The sequence below is a fragment of the Thamnophis sirtalis genome, unplaced genomic scaffold (genome assembly GCF_051295495.1).
Source record: "Thamnophis sirtalis isolate CommonGarterSnake01/CBP01778 unplaced genomic scaffold, rThaSir2_p1.2 scaffold_14, whole genome shotgun sequence".
NCBI classification, from domain to species: Eukaryota; Metazoa; Chordata; class Lepidosauria; order Squamata; family Natricidae; genus Thamnophis; species Thamnophis sirtalis.
The window spans coordinates 30,929,294-30,950,067 of record NW_028261394.1 but is presented as its reverse complement, the minus strand read 5'-3'; the positions used below and the strand labels follow the sequence as shown (position 1 = coordinate 30,950,067).

Below are 20,774 nucleotides of genomic sequence, written 5' to 3'. Positions count from 1 at the left end.
CTTTCAAAAAGATTGGAAAACCATTTGTCTGAAATGGTATAGGATCGGGATGGCGAACCTATGGCACGCATGCCACAAGTGGCATGCGAAGCCATTTGTCAAGGCATGCGAGGCATTGCCCTGTCAGCTGGCCAGTGTGCATGTGTGCGCTGGCCAGCTGACTTTAGCTTTTTTTAGGCCATTTTTCACTCTCTCCAGGCTCCAGAGGCTTTATAGGAGCCTGGGGAGGGCGAAAATAGCCTCCCCCCCCCGGTAATCTACTATACTTCTGCTTTGCAATGAACTTCAACAGGGTGGTTATTGACTATTGTACTAAGAGTTTCCTAATGCAGGCCCAGGTTGCTTGCAGATTGTCTGTCTCCAATTACTTTTGGCTGTCTCATGAGATCAGATGGGATAGACATGCTTCAGGTCCCACCAATTAAGCAGTGTCATCTGATGGGACTCAGAAGATGTTCTCTTTGATGCCAGGCCTGCCCCGTGGCTAGCAGTGTTCCCGAGATTGATGATCTTGCCTTTCAAAACACTTAACACCTGGCTTATTCCTCAGGCACTGACGCAAGAGGCTTTATCCATCCTGATTGATTTTGGTTGGATGAAGTTGACTTGGGTGCAATATTCGATTATTTAAATATTCATTTATATCTCGCCTTTATTATTTTTATAAATCACTCCAGGCGGTGAGCATACCTAATACTCCTTCCTCTTCCTATTTTCTCCACAAAATCAACCTTATGCCACCGGGCTTGAAATTTTGGGCTTGGACAATCTAGAACTATGCCGACTAAGTTCTGACCTAAGTGTAATACACAAAATTGTCTGCTACAATGTCCTACCTGTCAATGACTACTTCACCTTCATCACAATAATACATGGGCAAACAATAGCTACAAACTCAAGGTAAACCACTCCAAACTTGATTGCAGAAAATATGACTTCAGGAAACAGAGTGGTCATGCCTGGAATGCTCTATCTGACTCCATTGTTACATCCTCAAATCCACATATCTTTAACCTTAAACTGTCTGCCGTGACCTCAACCCATTCCTAAGAGGTCTGTAAAGGAGGCATGCATAAGTGCACCAGCGTGCCTATCGTCCCTATCCTATTGTCCCCATTTATTCATACCCATTTCCTGTGTTCATGTCCATGTTTATATTTATACATGTTATCTCATACATTTTTGACAAACTAAATAAATAAAATAAATAAAAAAAACTATAAGGTGGGTTGGACTGAGAAAGAGGCACCAGCCCAAGGTCACCCATCTAGTTTACAGGTCTCAGGCCAGCCTAGAACTCACCATCTCCTGGTTTCTAGCCTAGTACCTTAACCACTAGATCAAACCAACTCTCCACATTTGTTTTCATGTATATTTCTTTAAAAAGTTTTCTTATGTTTTCTTTTTAGTACCCTGTTTCCCTGAAAAGAAGACCTCCCCGGATAATAAGCCCAATTGGGCTTTTGAGCGCATGTGCTAAAATAAGCCCTCCCCAAAAAATATTGCAGCACAGCAGCAGCCATGAGGTGACCACGCTCGCCGTCTCCTGCACCTCAAAAATAATAAGACCTCCCTGAAAATAAGGCCAAGAGCTTATTATGGGGGTCAAAAGAAAATAATACCCTGTCTTATTTGCAGGGAAACATGGTATATTCGTTTGTTTTTAATGTTTCTTTCAGTTGTTATGCACTGTTTTTTCTTTGTCTACCCTTCCCTAAGTTGCTTATCAAGTGGGCAACAATGTAAATTGATTTAATAATAATAAAATAGATGAATGCTACTACCACCAATGTCTGTCTTTGTAAGCCATGGTGAGTCTCCTGGGTTTAGCAGCATGTACACCAAATACATTTTTTTTTTAAAAAAAATGGCACTTGAAAAATCACCTTCAATTTCCAGTCTACTTATTGATGGAAGACAAGAGAAGGCAGGGGAAGAAGTGTTAATTTTGGTTGGTTTTTTTAGCCTAAATATAATGAGCGTAGTACAGAATTTTTTTTTGTTTTACTTAGTATATTAGTTTAATACAAGAAATGTTGTGGAATCCTTGGTGCTCTCCAAGCTTGATTGTTTTCTTGCAAAAATCTCATTATCTAACTAAGTAACATCATCGGTGCTAGAAAAGAATGAGGTAGGGGTGAAGGAAAGGGAGAAAAAGAGGAGGGGAAAGAAGAAGAGTGGGAAGGAGGAGGACTGTGGGGTCCTTGGTGCTCTCTGAGCTTGGTTGTTTTCTTGCAGGCATGTCATTATCCAACTAGGTAACATCATCAGTGCTAGAAAGAGATTTTGGTTTTGAATATTCTTTCAAACAGCAAGAGCTTTTCGGTGAAATTCTGGTGGGTACTGTAGGGTGCTTTTACATATTCTTGGTTATGAGGTGAAAATAGTATATTGTATATAAAAACCCTGTTTTTTATTATAAAGTGGTCTCGCTAGGAATCTGTAGTTCAAATACCACCAACTACTAGTAGAAATATTAATAAACTAGCTGGATACCCATGCTTTGTAACGAAACTATGTGATCAGGATATGCAGGAGAAATTCAATTCACAATCCGTTGGCTCAAAGGTGGTCAGTGATTGAAACACATAAGGGAATATCGCTTCCGCCGCCTTGAGTCCGGAAGCAGTTCCATAGGTGGAAGGAAGGCATAGACATTTTGCTGAGGTACCGACATTTAGTACTGTAAGGAGCCCCAGGTCGCTCCTGAGTGAAGGAGTGGAACGTCTGTTAGTTTGAACTGAGGTAACGGAATGTGAGGCAACTGGCAGCTGGAACAGAGTTCTTTTCAGGTGGGGAGGGGGAATAGAACTCCTTAGCAACAGAGCATGTTAATTACCATATAAGAATTAGTAATGATCTGATGGTCATTTTGAAAAATCCTTTCTTAGCGAGCACCTAGAAGCCAAGAGGAATATATGTGCCAAATTTCAAGTTTGTAAGCTTTACGGTTCTGGAGATTTCATGATGCTGCGTGAATGGCATTTCACAGATGGATGGATGGATGGATGGATGGATGGATGGATGGATGGATGGATGGATGGATGGATAGATTCAGTCCCAGCTGTACTGATGGAATCCAAAAAACTGAAGAAGGAAAACTCACTGGAACTTTAGAAGATCTCATCTTTTCAGGCACAGTAGTTGCCTGATGTTTTTACATTCTTTGCTTCAGCAGCGAGGTGGGAAGGATTCCAGAATATTTTTACTGTAATCCAGATGGAATCAACTTTTTATGAAATTCGAAGGAATTTCACTGCAGGAATGGCAACAATCTTTTGGCCATCTCCTTGGCTTGAATTACAAAGCCAGGAATTGCTATTCACATTTATTTACAACATCGATTGAAGGCATTCTCTTCTCGCCGTTTGGATCATTTCTATTGGTTGGATTTATGATGCACAAAATCATCAAGGAGCAGATGAAAATGTGCTTTTCTTTTGAATTAGGGAACATTTCAGGAGCTTGGCAGAGGACATGTATGAGTGTAAGTGTGAAATGAAGCAGTTGAGTTTCAGGAAGTGAAGAAAAACATAGAACATAGAATAATAGGATTGGAATGGATCTTGGAGGTCTTCTAGTTCAACTCCCTGATCAAGCAGAAGGCCCTAAACCATTCTGGACAAATGGATGTCCAGTCTCTTCTTGAGAACTTCTAGCACCCAAGCCATCCACTGATTAAATTTCTCCTTAATTCTAGGTTGGCTCTCTTCTAAAGATCTTCCATCCGTTCCATTTCTTCTCCTGCCCTCAGGTGCTTTGGAGAATAGGTTGACCCCCTCTGTTCTCTGTGACCACTCCTCAAGTACTGGAAGACTGCTATCATAGCATCCCATCTTTTTCTTCATTAGACTAGACATACAGTATCTAGTTCTCTCAATCATTCATTACAGTTTCGCTTCTAGGCCTCTTATCATCTTGTTGTCCTTCTCTGCACTCTCAACATCTTTTTTGTATCGTGGTGACCAGAACTAGATGCAGTATTCCAAATTTGGTCACAGGTGGGATATCTATCTCCCAGATGTGACAAAGTTTTAACCCAAGGCTGAGGCGTACATTTTGCTTGGAAAAAGTTCCAAGATCAAACCGTCCTTAGAACGCTTGAGAGAAATTGCAGCTCGCTACAGAAATCATCAGTCAGGTTGGTCACCAGGTTAGAAATAGTTAGAAGCTATGAGGGAGCTAAGCAGAGGTGGGTTGCACCCAATTTTACTACCATTTTGCTTTGCATGCGCCAGACGCACGCTGCACATGCCTGCACAATTCAATGTAAATTGTTCTTCACGCATGCGCAGAACATTTTACAGTGAACTGTGCACGTGCGCGCACTACTAAACAACATGCCGGCAACGGCAGTGGTGACTGGGGAGCCGGTTTGGGGAAGTGGCCAATCTGGGTCACTGTCAGTTCTGCAATGCAGACCAAAATACCACTATCGGTTCGGCCAAATCAGGCCGAACCGGGAGCAAACCACCTCTGTAGCTCAGCGTATTGATTCTTCAAAAGGAGTGTAGATAAGGTGTTATTAATTGCAAAGTCATGTCCAACCCATCGCAACCCCATGGACTACGTTCCTCCAGGCCTTCCTGTCCTCTACCATCCTTCAGAGTCCATTTAAGCTTACTCCTACTGCTTCAGTGACTCCAACCAGCCACTTCCTTCTCCATCGTCCCCTTCTTCTTTTGCCCTCAATCTTTCCCAGCATTCGGCTCTTCTCCAGTGAGTCCTTCCTTCTCATTAGGTGGCCAAAGTATTTGAGTTTCATCTTCAGGGTCTGGCCTTCTAAAGAGCAGTCAGGGTTGATCTCCTCTAGGACTGACTGGTTTGATCACCTTGCAGTCCAATGGACTCGCAGGAGTCTTCTCCAGCACCATAGTTCAAAGGCTTCAATTCTTTGGCGCTCAGCCTTCTTTATAGTCCAACTTTCACAGCCATACATTACAACTGGGAAAACCATAGCCTTGACTAGAAACACTTTTGTTGGCAGGGAGATAGGATAGCAGTCTCCAAAAATCTGAAGGGATGTCTCCTAGAAGGCAATCCAGAAGCAGAAAAATTGGCTTAAAGTAGAAATTGGCTGGACGTTTGAGAGCTTTCTAGCAATTTATCAGAGAAATTGTGGCTCCTCTTTCTGTCTTCAAGCATGGCTGGAACAGTGTTTCTCAACCCTGACAACTTTAAAATGGGTGGAATTCAACTCCCAGAATTCCCTCAGGGGAAGTTAGACTCTCTCTAAGTGTACATTCTGGTTTCTGATTCCAGGCCACATCAGGTAAGGCTTATTACTTGGAAGAGTTACTCCTAACTCATTGAGACCAACCTAAGTGAGACCACGCAACAGGTTGCTCTGGCCTACAACATTTCTGTTGATTGAAGATGCTTCGAGCAGACTCAGCCTCTTTTTCCTTTCCCTGGTGAAACCTGCCTAGAAGAAAGCACCTGGACTCTGGATAATCCACAACCTTCTGGAACTGCAGGAATCCCCACCTTCACATCTTCTATCCCATAAGAGAAAACCTTGAGGAAGAATGGAGAGGACCTCCTCCGTATCTGAAAAAAAAAAAAGCCAAGCCTTCACCACCACCACCCCCCCCCCAGAGCGGTGGCACTGGAGGTTGAGTGTGGATGCCTACTCCCCCACCCCAAAGACTGCAGTCTTTCTTCTTCTTCTTCTTCTTCTTCTTCTTCTTCTTCTTCTTCTTCTTCTTCTTCTTCTTCTTCTTCTTCTTCTTCTTCTTCTTCTTCTTCTTCTTCTTCTCCTCCATGCCTCCCTCTTTTCTCAGTCCTCCTCCTCCTCCCCCTTTCCGTCGCAGGTGCCCAGTGGTTTCTTTCAGTAAGAAAGCCGAGGTTAGGCTTGGGGAGGGGACCATCATCCAGAAAGAGACCCTCGGCAGACCCTTGCAGACTTTCAACACCCCCCTTCTCCATTCACCCTCACCCTCCAAAAAAAACCCCAACAAACCCAACCACCACACCACCCTCCTCAACCCACCTCCATGGGGCAAGTCAGGCTCCCCAGAACCGAAGTGGCCCAAGGTGCAGGGTTGGGGGCTGGACTACGACCTTACCCGAGGGGAGGGAGGGCTGCGGGAGAACTTCCCCTTTTTTTAATCCCGTCGCCCCCACCCACCCACCCGCTTCTGTCGCCTGGACTGGGGGGGGGGGAGGTTGAAGGGGGGGGGAGGTTCCTGAAGGCAGAGTCTCACCCGCGCGCAGGCAGCCAGCTGCGCGCGCGCGGGCGCGGGCGGGGGCGCGCCTTCTACCCTCCCTGGCTCCCACACGGCGCCGCCGGAGCGCTGCTCTCTTGCTTCCCCGTTGCTGCTCCCGGTTACGCCAGCCTGCCAGCCTTGCCTGCCTGCCTGCCTGCTGCTGCTGCCTCTCGCCCTCTGCCTTCGCCTCCGATTCTGCGCACAGGAGAAAGCCCAAAGCCTGTCATTCTTCACGGCGGCACAGTTGTTGTCGGGTGCTTTTTTTTTCTCTCCCCTCCGCTCGGGTCGGGCGAGCGAGTGGTGGGGGGGACAAACACCCCCACGCGCACGCAGCCCCCCCTCTCCACGCCAGCCAGCCCACGCAGAGCCAGCGAGGAGGAGAAGCGGCGCGCAGGAGCCCCGCTGCCCACCCACCCCCGCCAGCCCAGCATGGCTTCGGGGGACCTTTACGAGGTACGCCGCCCGGCGGAGCTTTTGGCCGGGCTCCTTGCCGAGGGCAGCCCAGCCGGCGACGGGAGGCGGACGAGGGAGGGAAAGGAAGGGAGGCAGGGGCGGGTTGAGGAGGGATCGCCCCGGCGGCTTGCGGGCACACGGGGCGGCTCTTGCGCGGGGGGTTCTCTCGTCGGAGTTGCCGGAGGAAGCGCGGCGCGGGGCTGGCGAGGCGAAGGCGGGGAGGCGAAAGGCAGAGCCAGGCGCCGCCGCCGCGGCTTGAGCCGGAGGGAGGGAGCGAGGGGGGCCCTCCCCTCCCTCTGCTGGCTCCCATCGGAGGGCCTGGGGGGGCACAGGGGCTCGGGGTGGGGGAGCTTGGACTACCCCGGACGGGCGCTTTTCCCCCCGGGGCGGAAAAAAGTCCAGGTAAAGTGGCCGAAGGGGAAGCTGCGCCTGGCCGAAGTCTTGGCCGGCGCTAACAAACTCCTGCTTCTCCTCTTCCTCTTCTGGGAATGGAGGGGGGGCTACTGTCGAACCTGGCGGGGAAGGGGCTGCTGCAAGGCAAGGAGAGTGGGAGGGGTTGATCGGGTGGGAGGAGCTACAAGGGTACAGATGCATGCTGGATGTTCGGGTGTTTCTTTTTCTTCCCCTCCCCTTGAGGGGGCTCGCTTTGCAAGGAGGATTGGGGGGGGGGGTGTCCCAGGTTGGCATTAGTGGTTGGGGGGTGTGTGTCTCAGAAATGAAGGCTTCTGGGGTGGATGGCCTTTGGGTGGTAGAAGAGGACCACCAAGGGTATGGCTTTGGTTGACTCTCTGGTGGTGAAGGCTAGCCTGGACTTCTCTCCATGGGTTTCCAGGGTAAGAGAAGTGCCAAGACAGCAATCAATCCTCTGTCCAATTTTATTTATGGCTAGATTAGGTCACTTGTGTGCGGAGTCAATCTTTGTAGAACCTTTCTTTGCCGTGTCTACCAGTAGAAAAGAATATTTGTTGCCCGGGATTGAACTGTGGGGTCCTTTAACCTCTCTGAGCTTATTGGTGTTCTTCAACCTGATCACCTTCTTTCTTTTGGAGCAGCCTTGGATCTTACTGTGGTTGCCACTTCATGTGCCACTGATACGTCCACACCCCAGCCAAAATGTCCTGCCATTATGTCTGGCGCCACTTCCAGAGCACACCTGTGGCTGCATTTTTCTCTTGAAAGTACCATCCCATTTTATCTCCTAGCTCGTCTTATGGCCTAGTTTACCTCAACTCTTCAGAGAAGAGGCAACAGATGTTCCATAACATGTAATTATATTAAATACTATAGTATCAGAAGTTGTAGGAGCTTCATCATTGGAAGCTCTCAAGAAGGGACTGGACTGCCGTCTATCAGAAATGGTGTAGGGTCTCCTGCTTGGGCGGCGGTTTTGGACTAGATGACCTTCAAGGTCCCTTCCAACTCTGTTATTCTATCATTTGGAATTGTCTTCTCCATACTTTCCGCAATGAAAGAGACTTACTGGGAGAAGAATGTTCTAAAAACTTTTCCCTTGTTATTCCCCTATAATATTCATTCATTCAGTTTTTCTGGCAACATGTTTAATTGTAGCCAATTATTGGATCAATTACATGTTCATATTTTACTTGTGATTAATCCCAGTTGGAAGTTTGGGTCATATTTTCTACTCAGCCCATGAGAAATGACTAATGTGTTTATAATTCTAGGAATAAATAGACTATTTGATTGAGACAACCACTTTTCCATCAAATAATTATTCTTCATTAAAGAAGTGATCTGTATCAAAGGAGACAAGTGAAATTAAACATACCTATAAAGCAGATCACAGTCTCAATCAAATATCATCCTGCTTGCCTCTATCCATTTCCTTCACTTTATCCTTTAATAAAAAACAACAACAATATGCAGAGTACACAAAGATTATAAATGAAAGAAATTAAATGCATAAAACTAAAAGAAAGGAAAGGAAATAGAGCTACCTTACTTTACATCAACATATTTACTGTAACTCTCCATATCTTTCTTCTATTGCAATCCATTCTTAATTCCACCAAGTCTATACATTGATTTATCCACTGCATTATTTTTTAAACCATTTAGCTTCGTCCAACCATTGACTCCTTGGCTTTTTCTCTTCATCAATTCCCTTTTCCCATAAAGAGATGATCTGTACTTCAAATTATTCAGGTTGCCACCCAACAACATGGCATTGTCTACCTATAAAATTATACATGCGCGTTTGGCCCTAACAAAAAAAAACCTCCCCAAGTCAAACACAATCCTTCCACATGTTTATCCATAAATACATTAAACAACCAAGAGGACGTCCCACATCATTATCTTACCACACTGAACCAGTTATTAAGTATTCTATTTATCCTCACACGTGTTTATTTACATTGTATACATCTTATTCAGCAACCAATCACCAGACAAAATATTCCACAACTCAAAAATCCTATTTTCTTTATCATGTGCTTTTTTAAAATATCAAATACTGTGTAAAGTACAGTGGTGATTCAGTATTCAACATTAATTGGTTAATTGGTATTCAACATTAATTAAATGGGAGGCATAATGGATACTAAAATCAAACAACCGAAACAGGGGTCCAAGTAACACCCCCCAACGAAAGAAGATTTGAGTTTCCTCAAAGCTCCATTTTGTTAAAGATGTCATATTGGCACATCTGGGAAAACCCGAATCTGAAAGTTTCCAGGTTTTCATCACTCAAAATAAGGTTCAAGTCCCTGCCCAGCACCCACATGTCCATCACACGATCCAATCAGTCACCATCCAAAACTGGAGATGCCTCCCAGTCACCGCATCGCAGCTGCAGGGCTAGATGGCCTTGATTCTCTGAGGAAAAATGTTACTTTGCCTATATATCACCCATACTCCATATAATCCCACAGGAGAAAATGTGGCAGGCCTGAAGGCCCAATATAAAAGATGGCTTCCAAGTCTGACACCAGGTGACTTACCACATGATGTTTTGTTTTGGCGAGGATAAAACTTCCTACCTGTCCTTTTTCCTGTCAGTGAATTTTCCAACATGGCTGACTTCATGTCTGCCCTGTGCATTCATCTCTCTCTTCTTTTTGCAGGGTGCTGAATATCAAAGAAACTGCCCAGAGAGCATTTTCGCATCAAAATGCATCAAGTAAATTTGAGGAGTTTTGAAGCAGTCAAATGCCGAGGTGCCCCTGTACACTAAATTTTCTCAAATCCATCTCTTAGCAACCTCCCCAAAAGCAGAAATCTGTTCTGGCCGCCACTCAACTAGCATAAAACTACATTGCATTTCCAAATGTTGTTCATTCTCATTTTTTCTACCTCTTGGGTCAGAATCCCGCCAAAAAGCTTCTCAAGCAAATGTAACATATTTAATTTCCTGTAGCTTTTTGTTTACGCTTGTAACACTTGGTATTGAGGAACAATAATGGGGTACTTTCCATTTAGAAATAAATAAATGCAGTAATCACAAATGCATTAACAGAGTTACAGAAAATAATTTGTATTGTATTTTGTATTTTATTTTATAACCTAATAAAATGTTTCAAAATAAAATTTTAAAAATCCCAGTTAGATATATAACAACAGCAACAACAACAACAACAATGACAGATTACCGTATTTTCACCCATATAACCCGCGGGTTATATGCGGTTTTTACATGCACAGCGCCCCCCTGCGGGTTATATGCGTGGGCGGGGTATACAGAAAATATTTTACACGATCGGAGGCTTACACGATCGGAGGCTTGCTTCTTTCTCCGTTTCTTCCCCCACCCCGATCTCAGCTGTTTCCTTCTCCTCCGTTCCTTTCCTCTTCCCCAGCGTGCGCAGGCTTCTTTCTCCGTTCCTTCCCCCACCCCGATCTCAGCTGTTTCCTTCTCCTCCGTTCCTTTCCTCTTCCCCAGCGTGCGCAGGCTTCTTTCTCCGTTCCTTCCCCCACCCCGATCTCAGCTGTTTCCTTCTCCTCCGTTCCTTTCCTCTTCCCCAGCGTGCGCAGGCTTCTTTCTCCGTTCCTTCCCCCACCCCGATCTCAGCTGTTTCCTTCTCCTCCGTTCCTTTCCTCTTCCCCAGCGTGCGCAGGCTTCTTTCTCCGTTCCTTCCCCCACCCCGATCTCAGCTGTTTCCTTCTCCTCCGTTCCTTTCCTCTTCCCCAGCGTGCGCAGGCTTCTTTCTCCGTTTCTTCCCCCCCATCTCAGCTGTTTCCCTTCTCTTTTACTCGTCGCGGGTTATATGCGTGGGCGGGTTATATGCGTGGGCGGGTTATATGCGTGGGCGGGTTATATGCGTGGGCGGGTTATATGCGTGGGCGGGTTATACGGGAAATATTTTACACGATTCGGAAAACCCGCGGGTTATATGCGTGTGCGGGTTATTTGCGTGGGCGGGTTATATGGGTGAAAATACGGTAAATAGATGGAAAACCAAAGCTTTGCATGGACAACACTTGAAAAACATTGAAGGAAAATGTGACGACAACCTTACATGGGCATGGCTTAAGATGGGAACCATCAAGAAAGAAACAGAAGGTTTAATAATGGCTGCTCAACAACAAGCACTACAAACTAATGCCATGAAAGCAAAAGTCCAAAAATCCATTGACAATCCAAACTGCCGACTTTGCAACAACAAAATAAAAACTCTTTCACATTTAATATGTGAATGCAGTAAAATTGCACAAACTGGTTACAAAGCTAGACACGACTGAGTTGTTAAATTAATCCACTGGTCATTACGTAAAAAATACAGACTTACCTGTATCCAAAAAGTCATGGGAGCAAAAGTGGAAAAAGTTACCGAAAATGAGAAGGTGAAGATATTGTGGGACTTTTGAATACAGAAGGATCATCTTTTGGAACACAACACGCCAGATATCACAGTTGTAGACGGTCAAAACGTACAGTTTATTGATATTGATGTACCAGGAGATGCCAGAGTCAAAGAACTGGGAAAAAATCACAAAATATCACAACCTGGACCTCAAAACTACATGGCTATGGATGACACATGTAACAGTGATACCCATTGTCATCGGGGCACTTGGTGCCATGTCCAAAAATTTTACAAAACACATAAAGAAATTGCAGCTTCCTGCAATAACACCAGCGAAACTGCAAAAAACTGCGCTACTAGAAACATCATATATTTTAAGAAGATTCTTGGTTGATACCTAGGACCCTGGCAGCAACCCGTATCAGCCATTAGCACCAGTCAATGGTATTTGTGACACATTTTTAAATGTTCAGTTGACTGAATTTCATGTTTAATGAAAAATAATAATAATAAAGAAACAAATAGCCTAGAATGCTGGCAGCAATCCGTATCAGCCATCAGTGCCAGTCAATAATATTTATGATACATTTTAAATGTTCAGTTGACTGAGTTTCATGTTTAATGAATAAAAGTATAATAAACAAAGTTACAGAAACACTCCAGAAGATAACACCCATATTTTGAACATTTCTCCAGTTATTATATTATTATTTATTAAATTTATTTGCCATCAATCTCTCCACAATCCATACTTACAATCTTTTCATTCATCTTTTCACACAGCATTTATTTTTTGTTTCAATATTTGTCTTGAACTAAGTAATAATATTATTACCATTTCATTCTTCACTGTGTAATTCATATAGAAATCTTTAAAATATTTGATCCAGCACTCACTCATTTTAGTTTTGTTTCAAATCATGTAATCACTTCTCTCTTTAATTCTACTCACTCACTTGAAGACTCCTTGTTTACCCTTCTTTGCCCTCTTACATTTTTTTAAACATTCATGCAAAAAATGTCTGTGTCTGTTTTTATTTTATTCAAGACAAAGTTAAAATTCAAAACTCCAAAAAAGAGGAAAAAAACACAAAACAATTAGGACATTTTAAAAGGCATAAAAAAAACCCAACATCTATAAACATAGTATCACCCCTAATTAAATACTGATTAACACATTACTACAAAAAATGATTTGCATTTACGCTGTCTTTTAGACTTATCTTTCTTGCTTTTCAGGATGTTGTTATTTGTAGCTACTTTTTTCCTATATGCTTACTATATATTATCTTTCTCTCTTCCTCAGATTTTTCATATCATTTTTAATCATTCCCTTACATGTATTTTTTTTCATCCACAGTTTCTTTCACTTTATCATCCTATCATGTATTTTATTAATTCTTGAAGTCCATCTGTCTTAAAAGTTGCTAAGGTTAAGAAACGCTGCCCTGGATGGCAACAAGAAATTCTTTACTGCAGTTTCATAACTCTTGTACAACTAAAGAAATATGTATTGATAATAAAGTCATGTGCAATGATTACTAACTACTCCTGCCATAAGCATTTGTCATCTTTCACAAGAAACAGTGTTGATTAAAGGTTGAACCCCAGATTCTAAAGCAATGATAACTTAGCCAAAGTTCTTTATATAACCCAAGGAAAACACTCAAAATGCAAGCTCCGTGCTTTTGTGCGTGTTGCAATTTTGCATGCAAATACATCAGAAGCAGGGTTTTCACTGTAATACACAATGCGTGTTTCATCACTTCTTCCACCTGTATATATCATCAACTATGCATGAATTCCTTGTTTTGAATTAGTTTGGCATTTGAGCCTGTAAGCTGTGGTCATGAAAGCCACAGCTGGATATTTAGTGGAAGATAGCTGTAAATGGAAGCACCTCTATCAAATTAATTATACTTCTTCTAAGCTTAGCATATAGACTTCCTTTGATAATTATTTAAGTTTTCTACAAAAAGCCAACAGAGACAATATGCAGTATGAAAGGATACAGTTTTAGCGTTGTTCATTCCATAGAAGATACAGTTTTAGCGTTGTTCATTCCATAGAATAATGAGCTTAGTTTGGTTTATCCCCCCAAAATAAATAAGATTCCTATTATCATTTATGCAAATGATTTTGCAGATGTTTATATTATTTTGTAATTTGGTGGTAGTTCAGCATACATGTCTCACCCATTTCTACAATAAAGCATGCTTCTACAGAGTTGTCATGATAGGACAATGTCCTCACCACTAACCTCCTAATTTTTTAGAAATATTAACCAGTCTTGTGCTTAAAAGGAAAGAAGAGGATTGATGGTTGATTTTATGTTCCACGTAGAATATCTATGAACATTGAGTGGAATTTTTATGCGTATGCACCAGTACTGATAAGCTTATACCAATACTAGCAAAATGCTGAGTCAACAACTAGGAATATTAATAGATTTTCAACTTTGGATTGTGTATGGTTTTTCTCATAACGTCTGCTTTCAGTTATAGTAATATGTATGTTGGAAAATCATAAGGTAGTTAAAAACTCCTTCTCCCCTTCTCACCTGGTAATCACAATAGTTAAAACTATAGCTAAAACAACTTCTCAGAGTCACTGGGAGTCAGGTGCAATGTACATTTTATTAATATATTTTTTTAAATCTCTTCTGAGATAATCCATAACATGGGCCTCAATTTATAGAGTTCTTATTGTTAGTTGCGAAGTCATGTCCAACCATTGCGACCCCATGGACAACGTTCCTGCAGGCTTTCCTGTCCTCTACCATCCTCTGGAGTCCATTTCAGCTCACACCTATTGCTTCAGTGATTCCATCCTGCCACCTCATTCTCTGTCATTCCCTTCTTCTTTTGCCCTCCATTGTTCCCAGCATGAGGCTCTTCTCCAGGGAGTTCTTCCTTCTCGTTGGTGGCCAAATTATTTGAGTTTCCTCTTCAGGATTGGGCCTTCTAAAGAGCAGTCAGGGTTGATCTCCTCTAGGATTGACTGGTTTGATCACCTTGCAGTCCAAGGGACTCACAGGAGTCTTCTCCAGCACCAGAGTTCAAAGGCCTCCATTCTTTGGTGCTCAGCGTTCTTACGTAGTGTTCTCTCATAGAGTTCTTACTAAAACTCAAACCTACAAACCTCTCTTTTAATATATAAGAAAAGGTCTTTCACACTGAGATACTCATGTTGACTTCAGATGTATAAATAGGAAAACCCTATGAGGAGCACAATATCATATTCTATGGCCATGTATAGAGAGATTAATGTTTTACTATGATTTGCCTTCAAGAATTCTGGAATGAGGGGTACTTGGTGTTCTACCTGGATTATTTTTTACTCCATTCATTACTTCCTCTTTGAAAGTGCCTGCCAACCAATATCTCCTGACAATTACCATAGATTATTTTGCTATATGAAATTAATGAAAATTTACCACATCCTGAACCGTAAGATATTCATAGTCACCAGAAAAGTAATAGGTAGGTTGAGCAAAGAATATGTATTGTAAAATTATTTTTCTGTGGTTTTCTAAAAATATGAGAAGCTGTTTCTACAGTTGCTGCAAATGGTTGTCAAACTTGTTCAAAACTAGATACTTTTCTTCATATAAGCCATCTGTATCTTTTCCAATTCTAATTTTATATGAAGGATGAAACATCTTGTGATAAGTATGACTGGTCCCAGCTCCAGAATTACACCTGCTGGCCAGAATTCATGAGTAATGGAAGACATTTCCCAGTCCAGAGATATACAGTACCTATCTGATACAGGAGAATATTTGTAGGTCAGGGTTGAAATGACATGATGAAACTTTTTAATTTTACAAGATATGGACAGAATTTAACCATAGTTTTGACTGGAAAATAGTGACCAAGTCAAGTCCATAGATATTATCTTTTTTTCTGATTAAAAAAACAGTCAGCTTGGCCATCTCAATGTTTGGTGAAGATGATGGAAAATTCCTCTATTTTGAATTGCTGAATCTTTCTACCTTGGTGCATATAATAATTTCACTGCAGTTGTCATATAAACAAAAAAAACAGTGTTCCATGTTTTTTCAACTGCCCGTCCATCAGTCCCAAAAGACAGACTTCTGGCCTCAATTGTGTATTAATCTTTAAAATAATCTGAATCAGAGTAGGAATTTCAATCCAAACTTTTCTAGCTTTTTTACCATGATAATAGATCCCTTGCCTGTTCATAGTTCCAACATGTATTTGAAATGTCTTTACCACGCAATTTCTCTGGAAACATATACCCACAGTACATCATATTATAGAAAATCTCTTTAAGATTATAACAATATAAATTTCAATCTTTTCAATCGCATATTTTCCCATTGCTCCATCTGTATACTATAAACAAATTTTTAGCCCACTTTATATCTTTTCACTTATTCTGTTTCAAATATCAACAGAAGTTTATACATTGTAGCAATTAGATGGTCATCATTTGTACATAATCCCATTTCAACCTAACCAATATCTTCATGCAGATATTTTTGATGCAGATTATTGCAGGTATTAATGATAAACTGAATTAGTAGTGTTGTCATAAATGGTAGATTTCAGGTTTGTTGATTGATGCTTATTTAAACTTGTAATTGACTTGGAAAATCCTGATATTTAATATTGCCTTCTGCTCTGGCATGTTAAGGATAATGAGTGACTCAATCATAAAGGTATTTGATCAACAAAATAACTGGTAAGCTTCAAATGAAGGCGGGGGGCGGGATAAAAGCATATTACTGGAATATTACCATTAGGGTTATAGGCTTCAGGACTAACAATCCCAGTTTTATATCTTGTCAAACAGATATCACTGTTTAGATTTTTGCAAAATTAACGGCCATGCAACAATTCACTCAGGGTATTATTAATTCACCTGCTTAAATAAATGCCAGGATTTGAGAGTGGGCACACTAGCTTTTAAATCTGATAGTTTTGGAATAGATACGAGCATTTTTGGAGCCGAATTGAGAAGCGGCAGGACAAAATTTCCATTTTCTTTCCTTTTATTCTCAAATAATCAATGCGAGAAATGAAAGCAGCTGATCTATTGTGTTGCTCCTACTCTGAACAGATTATCTTGCATAATAATATCAAGCTTTAGAAAGTAGCATTGCTGATAATGGAATGCAGACCCCAAATTGGGTGGAGGTGGTTGAGATTAGTGTGCATCGCAAGCTTATAACTTTTCCTATGATACAAAAATTTGGCTTTAGGTATCCCTGTGAATCAGTTACACCCGCATCTTTTTATTTCACTGCTGTTTACAAGCTGGTTCTTAGAAGAGTCAAATCATTTATTCTCTACCGTCCCTTCCTTTAAGAAGTGAAATAGTTGTTTTCCTAATTTTTTTACACTATAATAAGGTTGATATTTTTAACTGGGGGAGGGGACACACACACACACACACAACTGATGACGATGATGATGATAACAACTACTTTAAACTTCATGTAAACTGCTTTAAATCTGATCGTAATATTTTTTTTGCAACAGAGTTATCAAAGTCTGGAGTAATTTACCCGATTCAGTTATTTCAGCTACTAACTTCCACAGTTTTAATTCCAACTTAACTTCTGGGAATCTATTTAATATTTAATTGGTTCCTGGGGGGGTGGGGCTTGTGTAGGTGCTAATGTGCCTATCGCCCTTGTCACATTTTAGGTTTTTTTTCATTTTGTTTATTCAAATTTGTAATTTTTGTTTGATGAATAAATAAAAATGATGATGATGATTGGGGAAGGCTGATCAGAGACTTGGACATTTGCTCTGACTTTTCTCTCCTTCTCTTGCTTATTACTTATACTTTTACTTATTTTTGTCCTGAGCATCACTGGAAAATCGCACCATTTTTATTTGGTGACTTGTGAACTTGGAAATGCTGGGTGCTGCAAAATAGGAGCTCAGGGATAGTTTGCTCAGGGACTCGCTGGGCACATGCACAGTTGATGTGCACTATATGCAAATGTGCAGTACTTTTTTGCAGAAGCAAAAAAGAGGAGAAAAAGTTTGAGAGTGCGGCAGGCCAAGTTACTACCTACTCAGCTGAACTGGGCCGAACCGGTAGGAACCCACCTCTGGATATAACTATGATCTGCAGGCCCTTGTTGTACATCGCTGCCTTTTGACAAACTTCTGGGCTCCATCAGGCTGAGATAGTGGTGCACTCAAGAATAGAATAGAATAGAATAGAATAGAATAGAATAGAATAGAATAGAATAGAATAGAATAGAATAGAATAGAATAATAGAGTTGGAAGGGACCTTGAAGATCTTCTAGTCCAACCTTCTGCTTAGGTAGGAAACCGTATACCACTTCAGGCAAATGGTTATCCAACATCTTCTTAAAGACTTCCAGTGTTGGGGCATTCATAACTTCTGGAGGCAAGTTGTTCCACTGATTCATTGTTCTCACTGTCAGGAAATTTCTCCTCAGTTCTAAGTTGCTTCTGTCCTGGATTAGTTTCCACCCATTGCTTCTTGTCCAACCCTCAGGTGCTTTGGAGAATAGATTGACTCCCTCTTCTTTGTTGCAACCCCTGAGATATTGGGACACTGCTATCATGTCTCCCCTAGTCCTTCTTTTCATTACCTAATTCCAGCAACCATTCTTCATATGTTTTAGCCTCCAGTCCCCTAATCATCTTTGTTGCTCTTCTCTGCACTCTTTCCAGAGTCTCAACATCTTTTTTACATCATGACAACCAAAACTGGACACTGTATTCCAAGTGTGGCCTTACCAAGGCATTATAAAGTGGTATTAACACTTTACGTGATCTTGAGTTTATCCCTCTGTTTATGCAGCCTAGAAGTATGTTGGCTTTTTTGGCAGCTGCTGCACACGGCTGGCTCATATTTAAATGGTTGTCATCAAGTCATCATCATCTTTTGCTTCCCCTCCAAAATATCATATCTAGGAAAAGGTCCAGCTGGATCCACCCATCAGCCAAAGATGAAAATAATACAGGAGTTTGGCTGGTTGGCTGGCTGGTTTCCCCCTCTCTTTGCTGGCTATCCAGAAAGACATTTGGGATACTTAAGATAAGCCTTTTGGTGTGAATTCTCCATGCTCCATTTGCAACATTTTTATGGAGGATAACATCTGTCTCCTGTGTTTTCCCAACATTTCTTCCATCTTTTGGCTTTGAAAATAAATCCATTGATGGAAGGAAGGAACGGGCGACAAAGCTAGGACCTGTTCTTCTAGAAACAGTCAATACTACTAGTCCTGAGTCTACAAAACTAAAAAGGAAGCATGTTCAGGTTATTTGCATCAATAAGTAGACCACCAAATTGTATATCTGTGTAAAGTTGTTCCTCTTTGGCAGCTCAGATGTTATAGAATTCCCCATTCTCCGAAATCCAATTAGCTCTTACCTTTGTGAGGCCTCAGGAAATTCTTAAAAACAGAATTGTTTTAAGAGGGCCCTTGCTTGTAGAAGTTTTCATCTGCTTTTATTGCTTTCTTGGTGGTTGGTTGATGGTTTTTATTTGTGGCTTAATTTTGCCTGTTGCATACTCTGATGTAGTTGTACCTTGGAGGTTTTAGCGTTATCATTGTAACCTATCAAGAGGCTCTTGCTTGCAGTGAACACGAAATCAACTGATCAATCAATTATCTAAAAACAAATCATGCTAAAAGTTAGCTGATTGAAGGGGAAATAATGTACAATAAAGCTTCAAATAAGTATCGTCAATGTACTAAATCTTCACTGCATTCAGCGAAACTCAATGGTTATGTAGTTCTTATAGAATTGTGACATTGCTAAAAAGTAAATGGAAAATTACTTAAACTGAAGGTTAAGGTTAGATAATCTTTCTATAGTTAGTCAATCTAGTGTTAGTGCCCTTACAATGAAGGAGGAGGAGGAGGAGGAGGAGGAGGAAAAGGAGGAGGAGGAGGAGAAGAAGAAGAAGAAGAAGAAGAAGAAGAAGAAGAAGAAGAAGAAGAAGAAGAATCATCATCATCTTGTAAGGTTTCATGAGATTTACCATTTTCCTCTGACATTTCCTGAAGTTTCCTGGGAACATATATATATACCCATACCCTTACTGGGATATATATATATATCCCAGTAAGGGTATGGGTAGCTGATGAGAGCTAAATAGCTTGAAATAGATCTATACTAGTCTCCCTTTATTTATTTATCAGCACAAATGCACACACACACACACACACACACACACACACACACACACATATACATACACATATATACACATATACACATACACACACACACACATACACACACACACACACACACGTATGTATGTATGTATGTATGTATGTATGTATGTATGTATGTATGTATATATACCAACTGTCACTCTTGAAAATTTGAAATTTCAATTTGGCACATATGTTTCTCTTGCCTTCTAGGGGCTCGGTAATTTTTTGAAATGACCATCAGATCATTAGTAATTCTTATACAGTAATTAACACGCTCTGATGCTAAAAAGTTCTACTCCCCCTCCCCACCTGAAAAGAACTCTATTCCAACTGCCAGGTGACTCACATTCTGTTACCTCAGTTCAAATTGGCAGATATTCCACTCCTTCACTCAGGAGCAGTCTAGGGCTCCTTACAGTACTAAACATCGGTACTTCACCAAAATGTCTATGCCTTCCACCTATGGAACTGCTTCTGGACTCAAGACAGTGGGAGCGATATTCTCTTATGTGTTTCAATCACCGACCACCACTGAGCCAACGGATTGTGAACTAAAGTTCTCCTGCATAGCCCAATCACATAGTTTTGTTGCGAAGCATGGGTATCCAGCTAGTGAAGTTATAAATGAAGCAGTTCGTAGTGTTTTCAGAAGATCTTCGTTTCATTGCCAGTGCTAGTTAAAATCAGAGATCAGTGACAGAGATGACTGTCCTAGCTCCAGCTAGAAGTTTTTAGAAATCTGGGATGAGCACTGTGCACGTTCATGTGGAGGATGCAGAACCCACCACTGGAGCCTAGGATGAGGTTCATCAGGGGAAAAACCTGGAACACCTTCCAGGAGATGTATACTTCCACACACTTCCAGAGAGTGCTTAGAGTCCTTGGTGCTCTCTGAGCTTGACTGCTTTCTTGCAGATACGCTAGGCAATTGAACCACTTCCACATGACCTGCCTCTGTAGAATTCTGAGGATCTGGTGGCAGGACAACATGCCAGACACAGAAGTCCTCTCCAGAGCAGGCCTGCCATCAGTTCACACCCTGCTGATGAAAGCCCAGACACGCTGGGCAGGCCGTGTTGCAAGGATGCCAGACCATCACATCCCTAAACGGTTCCTTTATGGTGAGCTGTCACAAGGAAAGTGATCACAGGGGGGGGGGGGGG

The 20,774-nt window shown here is 41.7% G+C and overlaps 1 protein-coding gene across 1 annotated transcript in view; it reads left to right on the top strand.

Annotated features, from left to right (window-relative positions):
* Positions 1–6,314: 6,314 nt before the first annotated feature.
* The window catches only part of CDYL2 (chromodomain Y like 2), an 88,227-nt gene continuing 73,767 nt past the window's right edge, over positions 6,315–20,774 (top strand). Inside the window, exon 1 of the mRNA XM_087729127.1 lies at positions 6,315–6,662. Within this exon, the coding sequence (XP_087585253.1) occupies positions 6,639–6,662 (24 nt within the window). The 5' untranslated portion in view covers positions 6,315–6,638. The remainder of the gene's footprint in view (positions 6,663–20,774) is intronic.